This window comes from Borostomias antarcticus (assembly GCF_949987555.1).
Source record: "Borostomias antarcticus genome assembly, chromosome: 24".
NCBI lineage: Eukaryota > Metazoa > Chordata > Actinopteri > Stomiiformes > Stomiidae > Borostomias > Borostomias antarcticus.
Window position 1 is genome coordinate 11,741,330 of NC_140257.1, and position 24,540 is coordinate 11,765,869.

The 24,540-nt window shown below is 44.3% G+C and overlaps 3 protein-coding genes across 3 annotated transcripts; 2 read left to right on the forward strand and 1 right to left on the reverse strand.

The window, feature by feature from the left end:
* Positions 1-507: 507 nt before the first annotated feature.
* LOC311325532 (CCN family member 1-like) lies at positions 508-6,907 on the forward strand (the record flags this gene model as incomplete). The annotated part of the gene is made up of 5 exons (XM_084458249.1): positions 508-513; positions 5,172-5,382; positions 5,661-6,005; positions 6,211-6,416; positions 6,602-6,907. 5 exons carry the CDS (start codon positions 508-510, stop codon positions 6,905-6,907), a joined length of 1,074 nt encoding a protein of 357 aa, XP_084314375.1.
* A 721-nt stretch (positions 6,908-7,628) lies between these two features.
* Positions 7,629-14,618, forward strand: LOC311325375 (divergent protein kinase domain 1A-like). The gene is made up of 5 exons (XM_084458065.1): positions 7,629-7,943; positions 11,350-11,484; positions 12,043-12,150; positions 12,287-12,463; positions 12,775-14,618. Exons 1-5 carry the CDS (start codon positions 7,875-7,877, stop codon positions 13,585-13,587), a joined length of 1,302 nt encoding a protein of 433 aa, XP_084314191.1. The 5' UTR covers positions 7,629-7,874; the 3' UTR covers positions 13,588-14,618.
* A 210-nt stretch (positions 14,619-14,828) lies between these two features.
* rpl5a (ribosomal protein L5a) lies at positions 14,829-17,967 on the reverse strand. The gene is made up of 8 exons (XM_084458080.1): positions 17,888-17,967; positions 17,335-17,404; positions 17,030-17,145; positions 16,757-16,891; positions 16,140-16,342; positions 15,739-15,916; positions 15,361-15,449; positions 14,829-14,979 (listed from the first exon to the last, which is right to left on the reverse strand). Exons 1-8 carry the CDS (start codon positions 17,888-17,890, stop codon positions 14,877-14,879), a joined length of 897 nt encoding a protein of 298 aa, XP_084314206.1. The 5' UTR covers positions 17,891-17,967; the 3' UTR covers positions 14,829-14,876.
* Between the last annotated feature and the right edge of the window lie 6,573 nt (positions 17,968-24,540).

Here is a 24,540-nt window from a genome sequence, read left to right on the forward strand (position 1 = left end):
TCCCCAAAGCCAACCTCAAAAATTACGACACAATAAACCACCAGTAGATGGGGCACAGCTGAATTGAGGTCAAATAAAGAAAACTGAAACAGAGGAGACTGTGCTTCATCTGATTACAAGGTGAACATGACAGAGAAAAAGGTAGGCTCACATTCCACAGAGCATAAAAGAAACTCCAAAATGACACAATTTGTACTTTGACGATTTTCAGTTCTCTTTAATTATGATTACATAAAGTCTTTGAGGATTTGCACTGCCTCGGGCAATTGTTTTCAGGCCTGTAGTGTCATGTTTTGAAATGTAATGTTCTGACTTGGAGTACACTCCTCATATTTGCCCACATTTAATAAGTTGTATGTTCTATCAATGTTCTCTCAATGTTCTCTCAATTGATGTTTCCACAAGTGAGTCACTGATGTTCTCGTTAGGTTCACCAAGTGTGTTTCAGAATCAGAATTTGTTTTATTGCCATTGTAGTTTTTCAACATACTATGCATGTTGCATAACATGGAGGTAACATTGGACAGGGTGCATGGATGAGACAGGACAATACAAGGAGCAGTACAAATACTAGCGTAAAATAAGATAAGATGAAGAAAATATATGTATATATATACACAACGTGTAGTGCGGTCAGTGTATATACAGTGAGTGTGTGAAGTGTAATGTGTATGTGAGTGTGTGTATATGGTGTGTATGGTGTGTCCTATGTACAGTACATTCAGTGGTCATGTGCAAGTGACTCTCAGCGGTGGTGGGACTGGGGGGTGGGGGCTGGAGTCAGAGGGGGACAGTATAGGGACAGTATAGGGACAGTATAGAGACAGTATAGGGACAGTATAGGGACAGTATAGGGACAGTGTATAGGGACAGTATAGGGACAGTATAGGGATAGTGTATAGGGACAGTATAGGGACAGTATAGGGACAGTATAGGGATAGTATAGGGATAGTGTATAGGGACAGTATAGGGATAGTATAGGGATAGTGTATAGGGATAGTGTAGGGACAGTATAGGGATAGTATAGGGACAGTATAGGGACAGTATAGGGATAGTGTATAGGGACAGTATAGGGACAGTATAGGGATAGTGTATAGGGACAGTATAGGGACAGTATAGGGATAGTGTAGGGACAGTATAGGGACAGTATAGGGACAGTATAGGGATAGTGTATAGGGATAGTGTAGGGACAGTATAGGGATAGTGTAGGGATAGTGTATAGGGACAGTATAGGGACAGTATAGGGATAGTATAGGGACAGTATAGGGATAGTGTATAGGGACAGTATAGGGACAGTATAGGGATAGTGTATAGGGACAGTATAGGGACAGTATAGGGACAGTATAGGGATAGTGTATAGGGACAGTATAGGGACAGTATAGGGATAGTGTATAGGGACAGTATAGGGACAGTATAGGGACAGTATAGGGATAGTGTATAGGGACAGTATAGGGACAGTATAGGGACAGTATAGGGATAGTGTATAGGGACAGTATAGGGACAGTATAGGGATAGTATAGGGACAGTATAGGGATAGTGTATAGGGACAGTATAGGGACAGTATAGGGACAGTATAGGGATAGTGTATAGGGACAGTATAGGGACAGTATAGGGATAGTATAGGGACAGTATAGGGATAGTGTATAGGGACAGTATAGGGACAGTATAGGGACAGTATAGGGATAGTGTATAGGGAAAGTATAGGGACAGTATAGGGACAGTATAGGGATAGTGTATAGGGACAGTATAGGGACAGTATAGGGACAGTATAGGGATAGTGTATAGGGATAGTGTATAGGGACAGTATAGGGACAGTATAGGGATAGTGTATAGGGACAGTATAGGGACAGTATAGGGATAGTGTATAGGGACAGTATAGGGACAGTATAGGGACAGTATAGGGATAGTGTATAGGGATAGTGTATAGGGACAGTATAGGGACAGTATAGGGACAGTATAGGGATAGTGTATAGGGACAGTATAGGGATAGTGTATAGGGACAGTATAGGGACAGTATAGGGACAGTATAGGGATAGTGTATAGGGACAGTATAGGGACAGTATAGGGATAGTCTATAGGGACAGTATAGGGATAGTGTATAGGGATAGTGTAGGGACAGTATAGGGACAGTATAGGGACAGTATAGGGACAGTATAGGAATAGTGTATAGGGACAGTATAGGGATAGTCTATAGGGACAGTATAGGGATAGTGTATAGGGATAGTGTAGGGACAGTATAGGGACAGTATAGGGACAGTATAGGGACAGTATAGGGATAGTCTATAGGGACAGTATAGGGATAGTCTATAGGGACAGTATAGGGATAGTCTATAGGGACAGGGATAGTCTATAGGGACAGTATAGGGACAGTATAGGGACAGTATAGGGACAGTATAGGGATAGTTCCATTAAATGGCAGCAGTAGAAATGACACACTACATTCACCAGTACATTCACACTACATTCACCAGTACATTCACACTACATTCACCAGTCCTCACCTGGACCACAGACTAGATAGAGCCCAGGATATATCTAGGATTATTTGATAGGATTTTGGCATGTTGGAAACCCTATAATGTCAACAGAGGAGAAAATGTCAGATGAAGGGTATATTCCTACATCACAGTATTCCTGAGGGAAACAAGATGAGGAAAACTCATATGAAGAAATATTTGAACTGGATTTAAAATCACATCTGGAAACTCTCCACCACAGTCAATCCTGTCTCATAAAACATTTCTGACTGATACAGATGGACAGGATGTGCACCCTCACACAATACTTTGCACTTTGAGTAAAACCCAAAACAAATTTGTAGACTATTAGGTGTAAATGTGTGTATTTTGATTGATTATAATGGAACTATAAAAGGTCAAATCTTATAGAACTAGCAATCATTGGTACAAGTGAGAGGGAGAGAGAGCAGAGGAGAGTGTAACCAGAGAAATAATAGGAGAGCTTCTCTCTTCCCCCTGTCTCACTGATTGAATAATACCAGGATAAAACTACGGGTAATGACATGTTACATAACAGCCTCTGTGAATCCCCCATTGAAGGCTAGACTGACCCAACAATGTGGCTTGGGCGCCACAGAAACATGAGAAGGGAGTATCCTTTCTGTCTGCACAGTGTTTAACATGGGAGCAGACATCAAAACTGCTGGGGGTAGTCTGTACATACTGGCACTATGGCTGAGATTTGTGTCCCAACTATGTGTGGCTTAGTCAGCTTGATCTGTAAGTCTAGTGTCATAACCTGGAGTTCTTGACCAGTTTAGAATGACACACAGATTACACATGATTATAGACACTAATGGTTGATTAGTGAATAATTTAAAGTACTCAATTGTAAAATGTCCTGGCTTTGAAGCAACCAGGTTGTGTCAGTCCTGTAAGACCGTGTAGTTAAATCATTAGGAGGTAATAGCGTTCCCTTTTGTGTTGCTGTGATGCGAGTCTTCATTGCCTCGGCCTTTGCCAATCCAGCCACCTGTTTCATATGCTTACCTAACATTGCTCTGCAAATTCTTCCCTTTTGCGGGTTTAAGGGAAAACGCTCCACTGAGCCACTCCAAACTACAGTTCAAACAGTCAGCAATTTCTAGGTAGAGAAGATTCTGAGTAATACATTGAGCATATTAAATAGTCTGCTATACAGCTGTATGGGCTGGCATTGATTTGACTGACCCTTATGACCCAAGTTAAATCGGATCCAAAAGAGAATAAAAAATGTCTTTCTTTGCCAACTTACCTAAACAAAGGATAGAAATAACGTGTGAAAAGCATTTTGGGCAACACATTTGGTTCTTCCAAGTGGTTAAGAGACAGAATGCTTCTCCACAAGACACCCACCTTGTTCATCCTGAATGAGGCATTCCCCACCATGCATCTGGACTGGTCTGTCTGACTGAACAAAGACTTGGCAGATGAGAAGCCCTATATTATACTCATTTAGTTCCTAATTGCTTGTTTTAGTGTTTAAATGAATTCGTTTTAAATGTTATATTAATGATTTTGTATATATTGTTTTAGACTTCTGTGTTAAGTACCTTGAGATTTCATTGTATTTTAAACTGTGCTACATAAATAAAATCCATTATTATTATATATCCAGATTATTAGTATATAAACCAAATGTATTACTATTATTATTGGTTGTAGTAGTAGTAGTAGTAGTATTACTACTACTACTATTATTATTATTATTATTATTATTATTATTAATAATAATAATAATAATAATACATAATTTCAAGGCAGCATTCCAACGTATCTTCTTCCTAGTCTGTTACTCATCTTGTTTAAAGATATAGGCCTACACCCTAATGGTTGACTGATGGGCATTTCACAAATGATCATGAGCTTGCAGCAACAAGGAGATCTGTAAACAAACCACATGCTATGAGCAACAAGTTTACACTCGGTTCCAGAGCTCCTCCAATTCAGTTAGGTTACCCACTGAACTATGGAGGCTACCTCATCTTTTATCTTGCTAATACTGCATCTAACTTACTGTTGAAGTTCCAATCTCATGCAAGGCATTAACTGGCTAGGCATCACCAAGTTGAAATTTGCACCTGCTTTGATTGCATCCTGTCACTGAAAATGGTGTCTTCCAGAAAAAAGGGTTTCTACAGTATACGTTCAATAGACTAGAACAGAATTGAATGTTCAAAGCTTCACCTGCCTGCGGGGATGGATAGCCTAGGGTACCAAACATTCCTATAGTGAATACATAACGAAATTCTTGAAAGAAGTTTAGTAAGACAGGATGATAGCTTACTTGGCTTGAATAATGGGCTGAGGCATTGCTCGAATACTTTTGGAACAACCGTCAGCTGAACAGACATACGTCACATATTTGCCTGCTGTATAAAACAGGAGAGAGGGAGATCTTTGAATAGACTGACACACACCCTGCAGAAGAAGGTGATACGAATATTTTGACACTACCATGATTTTTCGCTGTCAGACTGAAGTAAGCAACGGCTACATGAAGATGTTTGCGGTCTTGTTTACCCTGTGTGCGAGTTCTATCTTGGTGAGATAGCCATTGCGCTTTAGGTTTAATTACTGTAGGCCTACTGACAAAATTATATTTGTCAAAATCTGTGTTTTTTCTAGTCCTCCAGCTTTAGCACTCATATTTGCATGTTATTCTTTTTTCAGGTTTCGTCCTGTCCTACAAAATGCTCGTGTCCTCGTGAGGTGCCCAGGTGTGCACTAGGAGTCAGCCTCGTGCGAGACGGCTGCGGCTGCTGCAAAGTTTGCGCACGGCAGCTAAATGAAGACTGTAGCAAGACAGAGCCATGCGACTATAACAAAGGACTGGAGTGCAACTATGGGGCTGGCCATGGCAGAACTAAAGGCATATGTCGAGGTATTAAAGGTTATTAATGTATTGCACGAATACTATAACTTCTAACATTTATTCTGTTTAGAATTCAGGGCTGATTCTATAGGCCTACTATCCCTGTTTACATTGTGTTGGTGGTTTTGTAAATTATCCCAGTGTTTACAATTAAAACATGATGGGTAACATGTAGGCTAATATTGGGTGATCAATATAGGCTACCCAATCCTGGACACCCCCTAGAACTGGCAATGGTTTTATATGTCATTGAAATATTTAACTCATGCTTTCTCGTTTTCTTACAGCCAAATCAGATGGAAGACCCTGTGAGTACAACAATAAAATGTACCAGAATGGGGAGAGCTTCCGTCCAAACTGCAAGCATCAGTGTACTTGTATGGACGGCGCTGTCGGGTGTGTTCCCCTTTGCCCTCAGGAACTGTCCTTGCCCAAACTGGGCTGTGTCAAACCCAGGCTGGTCAAGGTGGCCGGCCACTGCTGTGAAAAGCTGGTCTGCCCAGCGGAGGTCAAGGCAGAGGCCAAGAAGCTCAGCAATGAGCGCAGCAGAGGTAAACATTCTGAAGATGACCTCATCGTCAGGAATGAGCTGGTGTCTGGAGTCCCAGGAGGAGGACTCAAGTCCTTGCCTGGTGAGTGGAGCTCTACGGCTCATTCAGTGAATCAGTAAGCTCCCACATATATTCATCTACACTACTGACAGGTAGTTAAAACATAACTAATCAAAACTTGTGCACGGATATTGATTGTCAGACAGAGATGATATTCAACTTGATTCAAAGTTTTTTTTATGAGAGCAAAGCTGTATCTGTTTTGAAACCTCTCCTACCCTTACAGCTTTCAGGAGTCAGCCCAAGAGTCGCATGTTGTCTAACGGAAGGAAGTGTGTGCCTCAAACCACAGCCTGGTCCCCGTGCTCAAAGTTCTGTGGCCCCGGGTTGTCCTCCAGGGTCACCAACAGAAACAACCAATGCAAGCTTTTGAAAGAAACTCGTCTCTGCGAAGTCCGCCCATGCTTCCAGACAGCCTTCTCCGGCTTGAAGGTGGGCTGTGCCTCAGAGATATAGGTTACCAAATCATTTGATAATGTTGGAATCCTTGGTTGGGTTTTTGCTCTCCTAGGAACATTTGTACGTACATTACATACTGTATTTAGTGGTGTATACGGAGGTATACAGAGTATATTCTTTCACATTGTCTCACGTTCTCGCTCTCTCCAAATCATCAGAGAGGTAAGGTGTGTCACGTGGAGAAAGCCAGCCAGCCCGTGACGTTCACCTACGCAGGCTGCCACAGCCTGAAGAGGTTCTGGCCGAGGTACTGTGGGCCGTCCTGCCCAGATGGGCAGCGCTGCTGTAGCCCCCAGCGGAGCCAGACGATGCCGGTCCACTTCCGCTGTCACGACGGAAACACCTTTGTCAAGGACGTGATGAGGATTCAGTCGTGCCGTTGTGACTTAAGCTGCTCCCACAACGGCGACAAACTCTCAGCTGTCTACACACTGTTCAACGACATCCACAAGTTTAAAGACTAAAGTCGTTAGGTAGAGAAGCCCTCTGCCGCTGTGTGTGGGCGGCTGCATGAGTCACAGCAGAGGAGGATGAGAATGCAGTGCACTGTTAAGCAGGAAATATGTGATGATATTTATGCTGTTCATCCCAGATGTTATTGCTTCATAGAATTGGAGCTTTATTACTTACTTACTTACTTACTTGCTTCATTATGGAGCAATCTGTTATGGGATATTTCAATATTTAAAAGACCACATATGTTTCATTCATGCAAACAGGTTATTCCGTATTTTTGTATGCATGCCCCTGGTTTTATGTACATAAAAGGGTATTTTTATAATCCTGTTATATATTGATATTTTAGGTCCTTTGATTTTGGAAAGTTTCTGTGTGTGTTTATATCTAATAAATGTATTTATTTACTAATTATTGCGAAATTTACTGCACCAAAATGTTTAGATGGACAAAGGTTTAAAAATAGAGACCTAGGCTACATTTATTTTCCTTACTGGGCCTACATCATAGCAAGGTTTGCCCACTAGTCGGGGCCAGATGACCATTTTTCTAACGTAATGATTAGATTATCGTTATATATTTAGAACATATTGCCCTCATAATACTTCCCAGTAGCCTACATAGGCCTATTCAGTGTCGGCAAAAAGTCGAGTCTTTGCCTGCCTCTATTTTCTAATAGCTCCTAATTAAGGTTGCCTATTATGAAACTAGCCTAGATGATCCGCTGCACCAGCGAGCGAGGCAGCGCCGCACACAGCAGAGGCTACTAGTGTGCGTGAGAGCGGGTCCTCGCGGTGGAACACGCGGACGACCCGGGTAACGGGAAACAACGTTAGAAAATCGTTAATGTGTGAAGAAAATCAAAGCCTCGCGAATGGTTTAGCGATTCTATTTGCAAACCGCATTCTTCGCCCTCCGTGTTTATTAGGCATGTAGCCTAGCGTTCTGGAAGATTTCGCTGGTCCACGCATTGAGATGATCTATTTTGTTATGGCGAGGGTTCTGTTTTCACGGGCCTGGATGAAGAAGTCTTTCTATTTACAGGTAATATTACGGTTTCCCCTTTTGTACATTTGTTGTCGTCGACCAAGGATCGAGTGACATAGCTGATCCGCAGTTTTGAATGGGTCCGCAACTCACTTGCGGTCACTGTCAGCTGTAGCACCTTTTGAGAGTGATGTATTCTGTCGCACCGCTAGACAACACTGCGTTGTTGTGCGGTTTAAGAAGTTGGCCTATTGGAGTTAATGTCTGTCTGTGTTGTTTCCTATACCTGTGTAGAATACTTGACACGAGGGCAATGTTGTTGTTTTTAGCGTGTGAACAGCAGGAATAATCCTCTGGGCTGTATATAGGAGGACCCGGGTTACACTGGAGGCCACAACTCCCTAGTCTAGGCTGCCCCCCTTAGTGGGAAAGAATAAATCACCGCGGAGAAAAGAAATGTTCCCCTAATTCACAAGCCGTGTACACAAAGGTTATTTTCCAACTGCCTAGGTGATGACATAACCCAACGAATGAGGATCAGAAAGACACGACTTTGGGGGGGCTGAAGAGAATATACTACAGTGTAGTGAAATTGACTGTTGTCCCCAAGATACTAGGCTATTTTCCTCTGTCCTCATAATGTCTGCACTCTGCAGTTTGATAAGATAAACTTTCCAGCACGTCTTGAAGATACGACTAGTTTTTATTATGTGCCGTTTCAAGGTGTGCCTTAATAAGTCCCTTACATGTGCCTTGTCAATAGGCTACCTAGTGTAAGAATTGAAGCTGCTGCAGTAGCAAGGTAGCCTATATAAAGCGTGTATATGAGGTGTATTCCCATTGCAGAGCTTTGACCAGGTCAACGGCTTATTACCAGTGCTGTTGAAAAACATTGTTTTCAGTGAAGGACTTTACACATTACTGTATTTGCTCTCCTGGCAAGGGTGGTGCAGCGGACTAGGCTCTACGACGATTCGCAGTGTGGTCATACATTCTAACAGCCTTGACCGAAGTAGTGTCACGACACAGGAAACGTAAACGTGGCTGCAAAGAAGTATTGTGTTTCTATAGTTGCTATAGAAGCTGTTGCTGCTGTTGTGTGCCAAGATGTTCCTATCTCCTTCATGGCCCCTTTATCACCTACTCAGTTGATATGAACTGCGAGGGTTATTAGCCTACACACAGGTTTCAGTGGTAGTTGAACGTGTGTCCATGTACTGACCCCTAAAACTCTTTCTTCCTACACAGTGATGCAACTATGTCAGCATGCTATTGGGTTACTTCACTGGAAAACGTCTCTGGCATCATGTTACGTCTGGCACGTAGAGTCAACCTGGTTGTGGTTGATTGAGGCGAGAGAAGCTCACCCACTCGGACTCCCTGACCTCGGTTCCAAGAGCAACAGAGATAACCGCACCTTACTGACTCTGACTCCTTAGTCAACCGCTTGCAAGGCCAGGCCATTGCTAGACTACCCTACTGACTGTCCCTACTGTAGACTACCCTACTGACTGTCCCTACTGTAGTTCAACAGAACAAACGGTTGATCAGCATTACAGGATGTTGACCTAGATTCAAGATTCCTTTTATTTGTCACATGTAATGTACAGTGTACAGCCACAGTGAAATGTTGATGCCGGCTTCAAGATTATGCTCGATACAGATAGACTCTAATACTCCATTTCCAAGTAACATATTTACAAGTTACAAATTTATGAATTCTGAAAATCTCCGAATTTATAAGATCCTTGTATCCTTTCTATACAGTATAAGATTAAGATAGGATGGGCTAGATAAAGGTCTGGATGAATTATGTACATGCTATGTATGGATATGAATAAATAATAAATAACACGGGGGGGGGGTATGGTATTGCGTTGTAAGTGGTTGTTATGTACACTAGATATCCTGCTCTTCAGGGTATAGTGGTATTATACATTAGATAGAGTCATTCAGGAGCCAGATGGCTTGCAGAAAGAAGCTCTTCCTGAGTCTCTCTGTGCTCGCCCTGTGTGTGCAGTATCTTTTCCATGACCGTAGCAGAGAGAACAGCCTGTTGCCTGAGTGTCTGGGGTCTCTCAGGATCCTGTTGGCCTTGGTCTTGCATCTTCTTCAGCAGCTTCCTCAATACAACACCATTACAGTTAAACACATTAACTGCATACATCTAGCCTGTCAGAGCCACATGCAAGGAAGGAAGTTGGTAATTCTCAAATGTGGTAGAACTTCCAAATTAGAATAGCCTATTATGTCATCTTGTACCAGAATTTGCATTTTGCCTCAGCTGTAAGTGAGTTGTAGCCTACTTGTCAGATAGAGTGTGGTTAACTAACTACACCAGTTTCACGGGACCTGGATTAATGGTTCCTTTGTTGAATACAAAACCAAACAGACAGCATTACAGACAGTCAACAGCTCTCCTCCACAAAGAGAAAGTCTCGACATTTCTGAGACTCAGAAGTGTAACACCTGCTCTAACTTACAGCAGTATGTACACATACAGACACAGGCACAGTAGCTCCATTTCTATTTACAAAATACAACACACACACACATACAGTAAACGCTACAATGGTCACACCCTATAGCAGTGTTTGAACTTCTGTTCTCCTCTGATGTTGACAGCTAGCTAGACTTCAGGGAGGGGACTGAGGGACTTCAGGGAGGGGACCGATCCTCTGTCTGGCTGCTGTCATCCCACTGAGGACAATACTGACGAGCCCAGGCTGGGCGGCAGGGGAAGCAACAACACTGTTCACACAGCTCCGCTACTTTGCCCTCAACCACTGGCTTTTAAGTTCCTACTGAAGACCTACTGAAGTTATAGTCAGAGACAATTAGTCTTGTACCTTTTCTTCGCTCTTCAGCTACAGCTGACTTGACTGCTCAGACACACTAGGTCGGCGCACAGGCCGTCGTCGTCATGTGATGTAAGGCATTTGGGGGCCCGTGACTTAAGAGAAGGCCTACTGTAGGCTGCAGTGTAATTGATTTTCTAGCATGACTCCAGTCTTGAATTACATTAGCATGGAACTAACACTTCACTTCAAGACGAGTGTTTCGGAGCTCAAAAGGGCACTGTGGGAAACATTGGGTAGACGATCAATACTTAATTATTCACTTTGTCGCTGTGTTAACTCAACTGGCTGTCATCTGGTCAGTCACATGGTGAACGTTTGATTAGGAAGGACTAATTATTGACCATGACTGAGCAGCTTTAACTAGGTTTCCCTGACTACAGGGTTTGGTTCATTTAGACGGTCCATTTGATACAAATACAATGCAAAACAGGGTTGGGGTTGATTCCTTTTCCGTTCCGTCAATGTAGGAAGTGAAACTGAAACGCAAAATTAAAAAATGCAAAATCAATCTTCATCATTGTGAAAAACACGGTATTTGAAACATGTGTTGGATCATAGGGAATGGCAACGAGAGTTTGACAAAAAGCTGCTTCCTGTCACAGGCTCGCATCTCCTTCGTGAAAGTGAAGTACCTGTTCCTCACCTGGCTGATGGTGTTTGTGGGGAGCTGGGTGATCTACGTCCAGTACTCCACCTACAAAGAGCTGTGCAGAGGGCATGAATGCAAGAACGCCATTGTGAGTTCATGTCATTTATCCTTTATTTTAAACAGGCTTTAGCCCATTGAGACCGGGGTCTGTTTTACAAAATATGCATACTGTGTGTTAACTAACCCACTGGTCATTGGTGGCAGAAGAAGTCACACCATATAAAGAACCCTTTCAGACCTCGTATTAAAATGTGTACTGATTCACATTTATGTGCACATATTACATTCTCTGTACATTCGAGCATGTAGAATGTGAAAATCCATGACCTTTGCCAAAGCACGAAGATATGCTCTTTGACCTTCGGACGTTAAGGCCAGTAAGGCAACAACACCTCCACTTATGACTAAATATTGCCTCCTTGTGGTCATGTTGTCATGTGGCATCATGTAAAGAGTAGAGTAAGTAAATTAAAGTAAAATATCTCGTTAGATGCTGCCCAGCTTCTCGTTTGAGTGTGCATGTGCTGAAACTGCAGCATTTGTTTAAAAAAAAAAAAAAAATTTAAAGTAGAAATTGTACTACATTGAATAAAACAACTTCAAACAAAGAGAGGCCTCCTCCAACCTATTTCTACCTTTTCCTCAGTGTGACAAATACAAAAGGGGCATCATCGATGGCTCGGCCTGCAGCAGTCTATGCGACAAAGACACCCTCTACCTGGGCAGGTGTCTCTCCACCACTCCCAACAACCAGGTGAGACTCTTCCCTGCCTTAGAACTACGGGGGGGGGGGGGGGGGGGGGTGCTCAGAATAAGTGTGCGAATGTCATTTCACTACCCCGGAGGTGTTGTGAAGCCTGTCTGTGCCCGTCGCCCCCGCCGTTCGGCAGGTGTACACAGGCGGCTGGGGGGAGCTGGACGGCGTGGTCCGCTGCCAGCTGGGGGAGGTGGTGCCCTACGAGCTGGGGGAGGAGCTGGAGCCCAGGAGGGAGGCGCCGGTCTTTAACACGCCCACCCGCGGCACGTCCGTGGAGAAGTTCCGAGAGATGGTCTTCAATCACCTGAAGGTGCGTGGATGCGTTACTGCACTGTGAGTTCAAATTACATTTTTATACTCGGCGAGTACTTAATGGAGGGTAAATATTTTAGATTTGTTAAATTGATTTAGAAAACAATTGTCTTTATAGGGTCTATCTCCCTTCCTGTTTTCCTCATATGCCTGTTTCTGACTCTCTCTCTCTACCTCCCTCTCTATCTCTCTTTCTCCCTCTCTATCTCTCTCTCCCTCCCTCTCTATCTCTCTTTCTCCCTCCCTCTCTCTCTCCCTCCCTCTATATCTCTCTTTCTCCCTCTCTATCTCTCTTTCTCTCTCTCTCAGTCAAAACTGGGCGAACAGGCCAATCTCGCCAACCTGGTGAGCCACCTCCTCCTGGTCGCCGACGGCAACAAGGACGGGCGCGTCTCCCTCCCGGAGGCGCGCTCGGCGTGGGCCCTCCTCCAGATGGACGAGGTGCTGCTGGGCCTGCTGCTCCAGGAGCGCGGACACACCCCCCGGCTCCTGGGCTTCTGCGGGGACCTGTACGTGACGGAGACGGTCCCCTACGGCCCCCTGTACGGCCTGTCCCTCCCCTGGCCCCTGGAGGTGTGGGTGCCCGGCGGGCCCCGGCGCAGCATGGACCAGTGGTTCACCCCCTCCTGGCCTCGCAAGGCCAAGATCTCCATGGGCCTGCTGGAGCTGGTGGAGGACGTGTTCCACGGCACGTACGGCAGCTTCGTCATGTGCGACGTCGCCGCCGCCCGCTTCGGCTACACCGACCGCTACGAGCTCCGCCTCACCGACCCGAGGGCCGTCGTCCCCGAGGACGCGTTCCGGCGGTCCATGCGCGCCCTGCGCTGCGAGGCGGACGCCGACTGCGTGTTCGGCGCCGACTGCCGGACGGCGTGCGACGTGGCAAAGCGGCGATGCGGAGAGGAGCCCCTCCAGCCCAACCTGGCCAAGGCCTGCGGCGTGCTGAAGGACTACCTCCTGCGGGGGGCGCCAGCGGGCCTCAGGGAGGAGCTGGAGAGGCAGCTGTACGCCTGCATGGCTCTCAGAGGCTCGGCTGGCCAGATGAACATGGAGCACTCGCTGATACTCAACAACCTCAAGGCCCTGCTGTGGAAACAGATCTCCCACACCAAGGACTCCTGATGATGACGACGACGACAACGGGGGGGGCGGGGCCTGACAAGGGTGTGTGTGGCCGAAGAAGAGCAGCCACTAACCTCACTTTGATAAAAGTTACCCATCAACTAGTCTCGCGGCCCAGACGAGTCGACTTCCTGTCCGGATTGTCTACTACGTCAGGTATTCAGGCGCTGAAATTTTGTTGAAGGAAGTTGGGGGGGAAAAACGGGCGGATATCCTGTCAATTCCGTAGAGTAGTACAGTCCGGACCGGAAGTGATGCGTTTTTTAAGAACTTCCTTTTACAAATTCTAAGCGGCTGAAGTCCAGGCTCCGAGACTAGTCATCAACTAACCACTGTGGGATTTTTCATAGAACTGAACCATTTTATTTAATTCACCAGCTGTTTTCCACCCGTCATTGAGATCACATGTAGATGCTGGAAAAAGAGATCCGTATATATTGAATGTTTTGAAGGGGCTCTTGGGAGCGGTGTGTATTTGTAATTGAATGAACCACCCTGAAGTGCACATAAGTGTTCGATATTGGACAATGTGTCCAATGACTTCTCAGTATTATGAGTACTATTCTGAATGCTGGACATCTCACAACCCTTTCTACTCGTCTCTAGTGACACACTGTGCTGCATCAAAAATTACACGAGAAATTCAAATTCAATAATTCACTTTGAACTTCACAAAGGATATGTTTAATTGTCGACTAACCCTTTGTAGCATTTCTCATCCTGAGCTGTGCCATACACTGATCGTGCTGAAATTAAACACGTGTGAGAATGTTTACCACTTATGAAGGAGGTACTGTGTGCAGCATTTTGGAATGACTTCACCATTACCATGTCCTCTCAAGCTCAAACGTCTGAAGTATCTAAAGTAATGAAGTATCTTCATTTTGGATCTTACACACCGGAACCCGCCTCCGGTTTGATTCTGTTAGGGGCTGAACGTCACTGCTGCTGTTGAGGCTTGAATTGCAATCTTGTGATGTTGTTTACCTAGGAAGTTTGAACCAGCATGATTTTGCACAATAAAAACAAAATACCGCTCACTGATCTCCCGTTTATGTTTGTGGATATGGATACAAACCAACGCTGGGCAGTCAGTGGACCCACGCTGTTCTCTATCCTCGAAGCCACTGGAAACCGATGACCAAGCCCATCAGGTCCCATCAAATATGTTGTACCCACTCATTTCAAGTGGCATGTTTGTTTCCAAATGAATAATTACAAAGACGCACGGTTAAATATAATTGCAGTTTATTTAGACCAATGTTGTGCAGAGGCCTGGGACCGCCCCTCTAGCCGTCTGCAGCCTCTTGTTCCTGCGCTCGTAAATAGCTGGCCTTCTTCTGGGCGACGCGGTCCTTCCTCTGCGCCAGCGATAGTTTGGCGCGGTTCCACCTGCGAGGGCGACGACAAAGATGCCATTAACATCCCTTCACAACCGAGACGATTCAGGACCGTCCCACTCACTGTTTGGGGATGCTAGTGTAGATACACGTCGCCCTTAACATTTACTTTCCGCCCACGAGTAGAACTTCCCCTCATAAGAAGCGGTGGCACATTAGTTTGGTTTCATGTTCAATTTGAAATGGAAAGATCCCTTCCTGGTGCTTGTAGTGGGAAGCAGACAGACAGGATCATAGAAAACAGGTTCCAGGAAGTACAGCACAGGCTGCGGTGTAGCTATATCTACAACTAGGGATGAAATCAGATGCGCTACCATCTTACATAGAGCCATGTAGCAAACCAAACATGGGGGGGGGGGGGATAGGAACCCACCTCTTCTTTTTGACGTCTTTTTTGGGTTTCTTTTCGTGTACGGGGTTCTCCCTGATCGCGGCGTGTGCTTTTTTGTACATCTCCTCCACCTGAGGGGAACAGCACAGTGATTGGACAAGGTACAGAATCTACTGTGACATCACTGCGAGGCGCGCTGCAACACTTCCACCTCGTCACTCGTCTCGCTTCTCTCAGACCCGTCTTGAAAGAACAATAGCATCAGCCGTCGCAAATGAAGGACCAACTACATTTTGCTCAGCATCTTTTGTAACATCATCGAGAAGCGGCGAATTCAGGAGTTTCCAAACCGATACAGGCCGGCACGAGCGCCGCAGCTCGATGTCACACGGAAACTACATTGCGTACGGATGTTCTTACCGACTCTGGCGTGACTCCGTTCTTTATGAAGCGCGAGAACTGTTTCTTGTAGGCGTCCTCGTCCTCCTCCATCAGGTAGCTCATGTATTCGGACACGTTCATGCCCATGATGTGTTTGCGATGCAGCTCTGCGTTGAACTCTTTGCTCTCCGCGTCATAACCGGGGAACCGCTTTAGACTGCGAGACGAGAGGAGACCACGGTTAAGTCTGGCGCATAGATAAAGTGTACATTCAAAGTGTGTAAGGCATGCAACTATATTTGCGACTCAGGTGTTGAAAATGTGAGGTATAATTAAGTGAATGCAGATACTTTAAGACTACTTTGTTTTACTGAGGCTTTGCAGAGGCTCTAACACTAAAGCAGTGATCCATCTACAGGCCATTCAGCTGCAGCTCTGACCTGTGGGGAATGGACACTCCACCGTCGACCGCGCCCTTCAGTGCTCCGAACACCTTGTTTCCCGTTGACGTTCTGGCGAGGCCTGCGTCAAGGTAGCAGGTGAAGGCACCTGGCTGGCCGTCTAGACTCTCCACGTTAAACTCATCTCCCGTCACCTCCACCTGGCCCTCGTACACCTGGTCCAGGCCAAACTTGTTCAGCAACTGAGGAGGAGGAGCGAGACGTTACAGAAACGATCACAACTGCCAGATAATATTGAGTTACGTTTGTCAAATGCAGATGGCACTTGGTGACCAATCATTACAAACCAGACAAAAAAACGAGACGGCGCAAACATTTTTACAATCAATTATCGGAGCATTATACAGACGCACGGCCAATAAACAAATGCCAACTCAGTCCGGCTTAGTCAGCATAAACATTAAACAGGGCGTGCAACAGCAGGTCTGTCGAAGGCAGCAAAAGCGCTGATATCAGCTAGTCTTAAATGTACCGGAGCAGATTACCAACTGCAGGTCTCATACCCGTACCCTAGACAACAATTCCACTACAAGTGTGCAAATGAATACCGCTCCAGGCATGACTTACTACTGTGTGCGCCCACTAAGAACACCTACCCTCCGAGCCAGCAGTAGCCCAGTGCAGTAGGCTGCAGCGTAGTTCGTCAGGCCCACAGCAATGCCATATTTGGGGAGCTCGTGCGAGTAGGCCGCGCACACAATCTGGTCTCCCTCGATCTTTGCATAGGCAATCTGAAACAGAGGTATAGGTCATGAGGAAAGGGCCCAGGTCACTACTCCCCAGATAGGTACTCGGTACCCAGTCCTTTCAAATCAACATTTCACAACTTTAGACCCATTTCTAACAGCCAGTATTACATCATGGCTCACCTGGCAGCAGATGTCTCTGTTGGAGAACCTCACAATCATTCTGTACTTGGGCGTGTTGTACTTGTTCTTATCCTGGATAACCAGACGCTTACGTGCAAAGTAGTCCGTCTTCCCCTCTGCCAAAAACACACCACCACAGAGATTAGTTATGTTGGTCTATGTCTATAAGTGCACATAAGTGATTGCATCTATAGCTACCTGTATTTGTTCAAACTGACAGCTTATAGGCCTATATCTTTTGGAATGAGAATTTCAGTTGAAGCAAATCTAGCTAACGTTATCTTAAGTAAATCAGCGTTGATTACCTCTCCTCCTCCTGAATTTCACTTGGTATCTCCTGAAGTAGGACTTGTTCTTAACGACTTTGACGAAGCCCTGTGAAAGCAAAGTAATATAAGAGATTTGTTTCACAATCAAGTGCCACAATCAAGCGCTTTATAAATAAAATGAATTATTATTTATTAGTTAACATATTGTGTGCCAGCTTTTTTTTTTATTAGGGGCATGGGACTTCTCCAGGGGCTGTAAAGTTAGAGGTTTGCTACCGTGTTTGGAATGCTGGACAACTCCGAACTTGACAAACAATATGGAGCTAACGTTAACGTTACTAGCTAGCAATGTGCCAATTAAATCCCAAGTTGTGACATCGTGATTTGTTAGGTAAAGTTAGCTAGCAAGCACAGCTAATTCCAGGAGGCCATGGCGCCACGCTGGAACCCTTCCTTCTGGACGAAATGGTGTTAACCAATCCATCATCATCTAGCTACCAAACGAACAAAATCCTACACAACAATAAGCATATACATGTCATATCAAGTCATGAATCGCCCCGTTATCATATGGTGATAATTTACTTACCATTTTTGAAGTTTTTTCGGTATCCCTCTCAGTTAAGCAGCAACACTACACTAGTTACACCGGAACAGTGCTGACTTGGCAGAAAACGGCGGTAACTTGAATATCTTACTTTCTTTCGCCCCCTACTGCATTGGAGGGTAAATGTGGTACAGCAAGATTGTTGCCGTCCTCTGCTGGTTTGTGGCCCACATATAGTACCACATTTACCCTCCAATACTCAATAATGAAATTTCATTTCGGTGTGTAGATTCAACACTAATGAGGTTAATCACAATGCTTAGGACATTGAATGGCCATTGCCTTTCATGATACACCATTTCATCTTCAATGTGTGGTATAAGGTAACAGGAAAGTAGGCCTACTACTTGAAGGCTAATGTCAAAACCTTTGAATGACCACGGGACAGGAGGCAAGTAGCCTACAAAATGACAGTCTAGGCTATGAATTATCCTAGTAGGCTACAATTCATAAAATGATCACCATGCTTCATCGCTTGGTCATGAAAAATGACAAGAGGCTGTGGGCCCACAGCCTACCATGACAGGTTAACCCAAGTTCCCACAGCGTAATTTGTGATGACAAAAAACGGGCAACACAAGCCAACTGGACCACACCCCAACAGGGCACACAGAACCATCAAACAAGAGTCACTACAACAAAGCAATTGGGTTACACAACACATCCACTACAATAAACCAATTAGGTGACACAGCACACCCACACGTGGTTTAAATGGACTTGGATGTCCCTCTGGTCGACGACGCACCCTCCCCGACCCTCCCGCATAGCTCATTTCTTTAATTCCCAATGATAAAAGAGACATACGGGGGAGAACGGTCTGACTACTTGCCACTTGACACAAATAATTAACAGATAATAAGGAGCAAAAGAACTAGCCTGGCTTCACCAAGATAAACATAACCAAGCTCACAAGTGACCAGGCTGCAAAAGAACAGGGCCAGAATATAAAGACAGGCTAGCAAGGGAAGGAAGGGAGAGGGTTGGAGTCATGAGGGCCTGGAGGAAATAATCAGGGCAGCGTAGACAATCACACAAACACAGAGAAACCACCAGGGGGCGCTGAGGGAGAGGGAAACACAGAGATACCAGGGCAGGGAGCAAAGTCACTAGGGAACAGGGAGGGGTGTCAGCTACTGCATTGTCAATATCATCACTCACTTGTAAACTCCATTGTGAAATAATGGCTATGGGAATGTTGTATTGTGTTGAAATTGTTCCGCCTACTGGTATAAAGAACTGACTAAATCTGTGACCTCTGTGTGTCCTGTGAGCCCCATTATGAGGAAAAACCACCACTGTGTGTGAATCTGTTTTAACTGGCCACTCATTCTGAATGTTCTCACACATGGGTATGAATCAGGGTCTGAATCTGATCATCACACGTAAATGTGAGTCACAGTGAAAATAAAAATCACTTCCTTTGCAATTTACAACAACAAAAAACAATGTATATCAAGGACTATTCAATAGGGTAAACCATTGTAAACCCATCTGCCATATGACTACCATCAGTATCAAATCAAACCAAATCAAACTTTATTTATATAGCGCATTTCATACACACAGGCAATCAGTAGGTCTATGTTCTATTCTCAGTCACTATCCTGCAGTCATGTCTCAAAACATCCTCCTCGTCTGAAGTCACAGATTCGAGATCACACCCAATGAGGCACAGGCGGTCACTCCCCTAGTCCAGCGTACAGCATATGGACCAACTCCTCGGCCCGCCCAATGAGCACTGAGCTGTGGTTAATCAGTGCAGTATAATGAAGTCACTTCAGGTGGTTTTACTCTTCAGGTCACAGGGTCAACTCTGAGACAGCTGGGGACGTATCTATAGGGTGTATTCCTGGATCCTAGTCGGCAATGACGTCAGGCTGTATGTTCTGAAAAGTTTGATATCCGCTATGAGAGGTTGAAAACCTTTTCCTGATTGTGACCTGATGAGTTGTTTGAAACAGGCCCGTCGGTGGATCATTTAACGCCTAAAAAGGAACAATGGTCTTCTGCTTTTCTGGCTGAATGTGTGAGATAACATGTTTCTCAGTGCAGTTGCTCATTCTACAGCTGGTATCAAAAGTCATAAGTCACAAGTCAAAAGTCTTGTGGAGTGGTTGCTACTGTTCCTAAACTATCCTCTGCAGAATTGATTTGAAGACACCATACATATGTTCATGAATGCATAATGACTTGTTGAATGAAAGTGTGAAGGATTTAATAGCATTTCACAATCAGCATATCATGTTATGTCCAGGAGTGTAGTGGTAAATACAGAGGTGGGTAAACTGTTGAGTGCAGATTTTACCCACCTTGTTTCCCCTCATTGATTAATACAGTTGATCAGAAAATAAAGAGGTCTACACTCCTGGTTATGTCTTTCTATGTATAATAAATGCTTTCCTTAGTCCACTCAAGGTCATGCTGTGTATATATTACATGACAATTGATTCTGTTGAATCTTGACCTGTCATGCTGCTATTTCTTTGAGTTTAAAGAATTCACTTCTAACTTCTTCTAGAATCTTCTAACTCAGACCACAGTACAGCTAGTACAACACACATCACTGGTCAAACCACACCCACCGCAACACATTGATACTTTTTTTTTCTCTACACACTGCAGACAAAACTTTAGTATGTTGTTATAGTAACCCTTTATAGCAGAACTGTATTTTGAAAACTGATGATGACAAATCCTTGCCTGCAACACGACTAACTTCAGTAGACAACTTCATAGACAGACCACCCCTGGCCAGACATGGCAGAGATAGTGTGGAGATTTTGAGCAGAGAGTGTATTCTTCTCGCTCAGCTGTGTCACACATCTAATGCCTTCTCAAGAGAGAGAAAAGGGGGAGGGTTTGTTCACATAGGAAATCTCCCCACCACAGTCTTGACCGCGTCAGTCATGACGTTGCTATTTGCGTGTGCACTGCACACGTACACATGTCTATGTGAGCAGGAAATTAAGTGGGTATCATCAGTGTCCAAGCAATACCAGCGATGGGCAAAAACTCCCATAATACGACTTGGTGCAAGGGGAATCGAAGCTCTCTGAATGGACTGCATGAGAACCAGGAAACCTCAGAGAGAGTGGGGCCAGTGGTTGAACCCTAACCTAAGGCCAAAAACTGCTGGAGAACAGGGGTACAATAGCCAGGAAACCTGTGGAGGTTTCCACACGTCCGCTTCCACGAGAGTCCTAGCATTCCGTCACTTGGGTAATTTACAGCCAGAAGTTGGCTGGTTGACCAACAAGGGGACGTGGTGATCACAATGATTGACGAGGGTCTCATGTCTAGAGGGTGGTGATTTGTAATCTGTTTATGCCATCCAGCAGGTCAGATGACATGTGAAGCAAGAGAACATTGTCTAGAATGCTTTATCTAAATGAAATGAGAAAAATGAAAAAATGTAACATACTCAAGTAGTTGAATATGAATATGAAACTGATTTCAACACTCCCAATGTCTTACTTTTTTCATAGTTCTGGATTAAAGAACGAACGATAGACAAGAGTAATCAAGAAACTATCTGACCACATGGACAAAGACAGAGAAGCAAGCCGTTTGACCAGAGCAGATAGATAAAGTGAGAAACAGGACCCCAATACTTCCTCGTTATACCGCGTGATTTATTAGTTAGAATGACAAGAGAGAAAACAAGATGTTATAGCCCCCCAAAACGAGGAGCTGTCCTGTGGTTTGGACTGTTCAATAAATCATGCATTGTGTTCTCACTCTGCACCCTATCTGGAGGGAGCAGTTGGGCAGCTGAGGGTTCGATCAGATTTGTGTGTGCACGCGCGCGTGTGTTTTGCGTGTGCATGTGTGTGCGGGTGCGCGCATGCGTGCATGTGTGTGTGTGCATGGGTGTGTGTGTGCATTTGTGAGTGTGTGTGTGTGTGCATGCGTGCGTGTGTGTGTGTCTGGCCCATATGTGGCCCAGATCGGCTTGCTATCTGGGGAGCAACCTTTGAGGAGGATAAGTGGTTTTCATAAAGATGTTTCAACAACAACCTCCATCGGTATGAACATATATGGCAATGAATATGTGGTTTTCTCATATGGAATATATACTGTGCTGTTTGACAGACAGATGGGGTGTTCGGTTTTCACACTCCACTGAGACTTTGATCAGATCTGAGGACAGTTCATTTTCAAGTTATCCTTTTTTAATGGGTATAGTAGTAACCCCATATGTTGATGGTAGTAACCTGTCACTTTCATTTGTATTACTGTCAGAGAATAAAAACACACATGCTTAAAAAAGAGGGTACTTGAGGCTGCATCTTTTACTACTTTGTAGTAGTTTCACAAGAGCCGCTATATTCTCCTCTGGAAGATTCATTCATGTGGTTGGTAACACAGTACTTGGCTTTTGCAGGTATAAACTACGAACAGGAGTCCCTTACTTAGAAATTTTTCACATGAAAAATGTAAAATCTGACTACTGTTTGTGAATCGTGTGATTTGTTAGGTTGTGTAACACAACGATGTTAGTTCTTGCACAACATGTAGCCTACATGTAACTGTCTTACTGACCGTAAAACATTCATGAGACATGAAATTGTGACAATGCTACTGTAGTTGTCAAAATATAGACTGTTGAAACTTCTGAAAATCTGACGTTGAGGAAGTTGTCTAAAAGCCACGGCCACTTGGAGCTTTCATGTGAAGAGGACTGGGCTGATCAGCATGCTGACACTGTGCCCAGCAGGTGCCTGTCTAGTCTAGGAGGCTGTTCTGATCATGAACCTGGTTTGGCTGGTAAAGTGATTTTCTCTGCTGATTCTTGTAACTTGGGGGGACCTCTTCAAAATACAGGAGGGTGCCCCGTGATATCCCTTGAACATTTTCAGATATTAACTCATTTATGCTGAAGCACCAAAATCCCAGAAATATAGGGATTGAGTGCATGCAAAATATTGAAATCAAATGCATCAAATTTGTTTTGTCATGCTTATTCATAAAGTAAATCATATACATTGTAATTGATTCCAAACTAATTAATATTAACCCTTTTAGGCCATGCCAGCAAAACACACTTTTAATGACAATACAGATACGGTCCACCCATTGAGCCATCATTAGCATGTAGACATTTATGTAGAAATTCATGATATATGTACATACATACATACATACATACATACATACATACATACATACATACATACATACATACATACATACATACATACATACATACATACACACATGAATATGAGTCACGGCTGAATATGAGTAGAACCACACACAAAAAACGTGATTAGTTTCAGAATCTTGGTCACCATTCATCTTTACAAATAAAAAAGTGCAGTGGACTCTGTGCTTAAACACCATCAGGAGGTGGATAATGTCACATTGAACTGAGCATGGTGCACTGAATGGTGCAGCAACTGTCCTGATGTAGGCTACTTCTTGCAAGCTGTGGTTTTCCATCTAGAGTTCTCAGTGATGGGGGTGAGAACCAGGGTGGGTCTCAATCAGGATGTGGGCAGGACAGAAATCACACATTTCTGTGACATGTGCGCATCACCAAATATATTTACTCAAAAAGAGTGATGCCTCCATCGAGATGTACTGTAAGACATATGTTTCGGCAGGGGGCGTGAGCCAACAATCTGCTTCCTACTCTGGACTCACAAGGGGGGGCGCCAACGTTCGCAGGGGGTGCACCAGGCCTCAGATAGATTGAGGCCTTCATATCATATTTAGCTAGACAAATATATGTTAAAGAATCATGTCATTGACATGTCACACAGCAGTTATAACAAAATACATGATTATGTCTGATAGGGCCAAAAGCTTACTACACTACAACTCTACGTATATAAATTAATCTGAGACTCCGAATTGTGTGAACATTGACGCTAAATTGTCGAATCGCTTCATTGTACCCTGATGGAATTGAATGTCAAATCCTACACACCCTTACACGCACACGCATGTACGCATGCACGCTCCCACACAAACACACACACACACACACACACACAAACACACACACAAACACACATGCACATTTCACACTGAGCCCGCTGAGTCAAGCAAAGGATGAGGGCAAGAGACCAAATGTTTAATGTTTGGATATCCAATAAACCATTCACTTAAACAAACAGCACAACTGTTTTTGTAGGGAAATAATGCTATAAGCCAATTCAATGCAACTGCCCCTCCTAAAATACATAAGAGGTGTACATGTACAATGCAAGACCTCTCCTCTTCTTTCCCTTTCTCATCTCCCCTCTCTTTGTCCTCTCCTTCATTCATTCATTCATTCATTCATTCATTCTTAGCTTGCCCGTGTCTTATAACAAACACTACAATATAAACACTTGTCAACAGTGCAAGACATCGCTTTCTCCACAAAGTACACCAACATGCGATGGTTTAGAAAGTCAGCGGGGACAAGAGGACAGGAGAAGACAGGTGAGAAGACTTTCCTCTCTTCTTTCCTAGCTTGCATCTCCTCTTCTTTCTCACCCCTCTCTCGTCTCCTCTCTCCAGTTTCTCTCCTCTTTCTTAGCTCGCCCCTCTCTCTTTTAACAACACAATATAAACAAAACAAACAAACAACAAAATAAAAGTTAAATATAGAGAATCCTGAGGTGGGCTTAACTGACACCTTG